Below are 935 nucleotides of genomic sequence, written 5' to 3'. Positions count from 1 at the left end.
AATTCAATTATCAATTTTCACGGTGACGATCGTCATTCCTTATCGTAAAGCCCAGTAGAGACTCGTCAAGAACGCGAAATTTACTGCTCCATAACATTAAAAATCATTACGATAAAACGATTGAATGGAATTATTAAACGGTTGTTATTTCTGCCGTAAGACTTCATCAGTCTGCGGAATGTTATTTCCAAAGTTTTGTGTCAGGTAAAGCCTCGTAGCTTCCGAAGACAATTCCAGAACCTCAGGGATGCGACTGAGACCTTCAGAGGACTGCACTTTAACCCAGTAAGCTTCCAAATATTTTTGGAGCTCCTTCACTCGCAGGTTCTCCTCGGTCTCGTTGAAGTTTGAACTAGTCACTGAAAAGAGGAATTTTTCATTTTTTAGTGAATTTTGTTGTCATTCTGTCTGTGGGGATTTTATTACAATCTAGAGAATAATAGAGGATAAATGAGAAAACTCACAGACATGTAACAGGTACATGATTTCCATCATAGAAGATACCACTGGAACATGAACATTAAATCCACTCTGCTGAAACCAGTCGATAAGTTCAACTGTCTGATGAATACATGCTATTATCTCGGGTTCTTCCACCGCACTCATATTGAGATTCTCCGGTATTTTATACGGTTCTAGTATTCGCATCAGCATCTCTACAACTGCTTCATCGCTTTCGATGACATCACGAACATTAGGGGAAGAGACTTCAAGGATTTTCGATAGGATCTCAAGCCAATTTTCTATTATTTTTAACTCTTTGCTGTTGTGAATCTCTTCATTCTTCACTGGAATGAGTTGGGAAAACATTTCCACGAGAGATGATACCAAAGACTTCATGTCAAATATTTCCTTGAAGAGAAGATAGTTGTCAGACTCGATAGAGACGATGGACTGTAGGAGATTTAATGTGCCGGTTAGCAAATTTTCTGCAG

General features: G+C 38.7%; 1 protein-coding gene across 1 annotated transcript; it reads right to left on the bottom strand.

Annotated features, from left to right (window-relative positions):
* Positions 1–6: 6 nt before the first annotated feature.
* LOC105273000 (uncharacterized) lies at positions 7–924 on the bottom strand. Its single transcript, XM_011315236.1, has 2 exons — positions 465–924; positions 7–359 (listed from the first exon to the last, which is right to left on the bottom strand). The coding sequence occupies exons 1-2, from the start codon at positions 838–840 to the stop codon at positions 145–147; spliced, it is 591 nt and encodes a 196-aa protein (XP_011313538.1). The 5' UTR covers positions 841–924; the 3' UTR covers positions 7–144.
* Positions 925–935: the final 11 nt, after the last annotated feature.

This window comes from Fopius arisanus, unplaced genomic scaffold, assembly GCF_000806365.1.
Source record: "Fopius arisanus strain USDA-PBARC FA_bdor unplaced genomic scaffold, ASM80636v1 scaffold00609, whole genome shotgun sequence".
NCBI classification, from domain to species: domain Eukaryota; kingdom Metazoa; phylum Arthropoda; class Insecta; order Hymenoptera; family Braconidae; genus Fopius; species Fopius arisanus.
Note: the sequence above shows the minus strand (reverse complement) of the source record. Positions and strands in the feature narration are given on the sequence as shown.

Bases quoted from the DNA above. Each gene is read 5' to 3' on its own strand.
- LOC105273000 (XM_011315236.1), bottom strand. From the start codon at position 840: ATGAAGTCTTTGGTATCATCTCTCGTGGAAATGTTTTCCCAACTCATT. The intron at 360-464 runs GTGAGTTTTCTC...TCCTCTTTTCAG, and splicing joins CATGTACCTGTTACATGTCT to TGACTAGTTCAAACTTCAAC.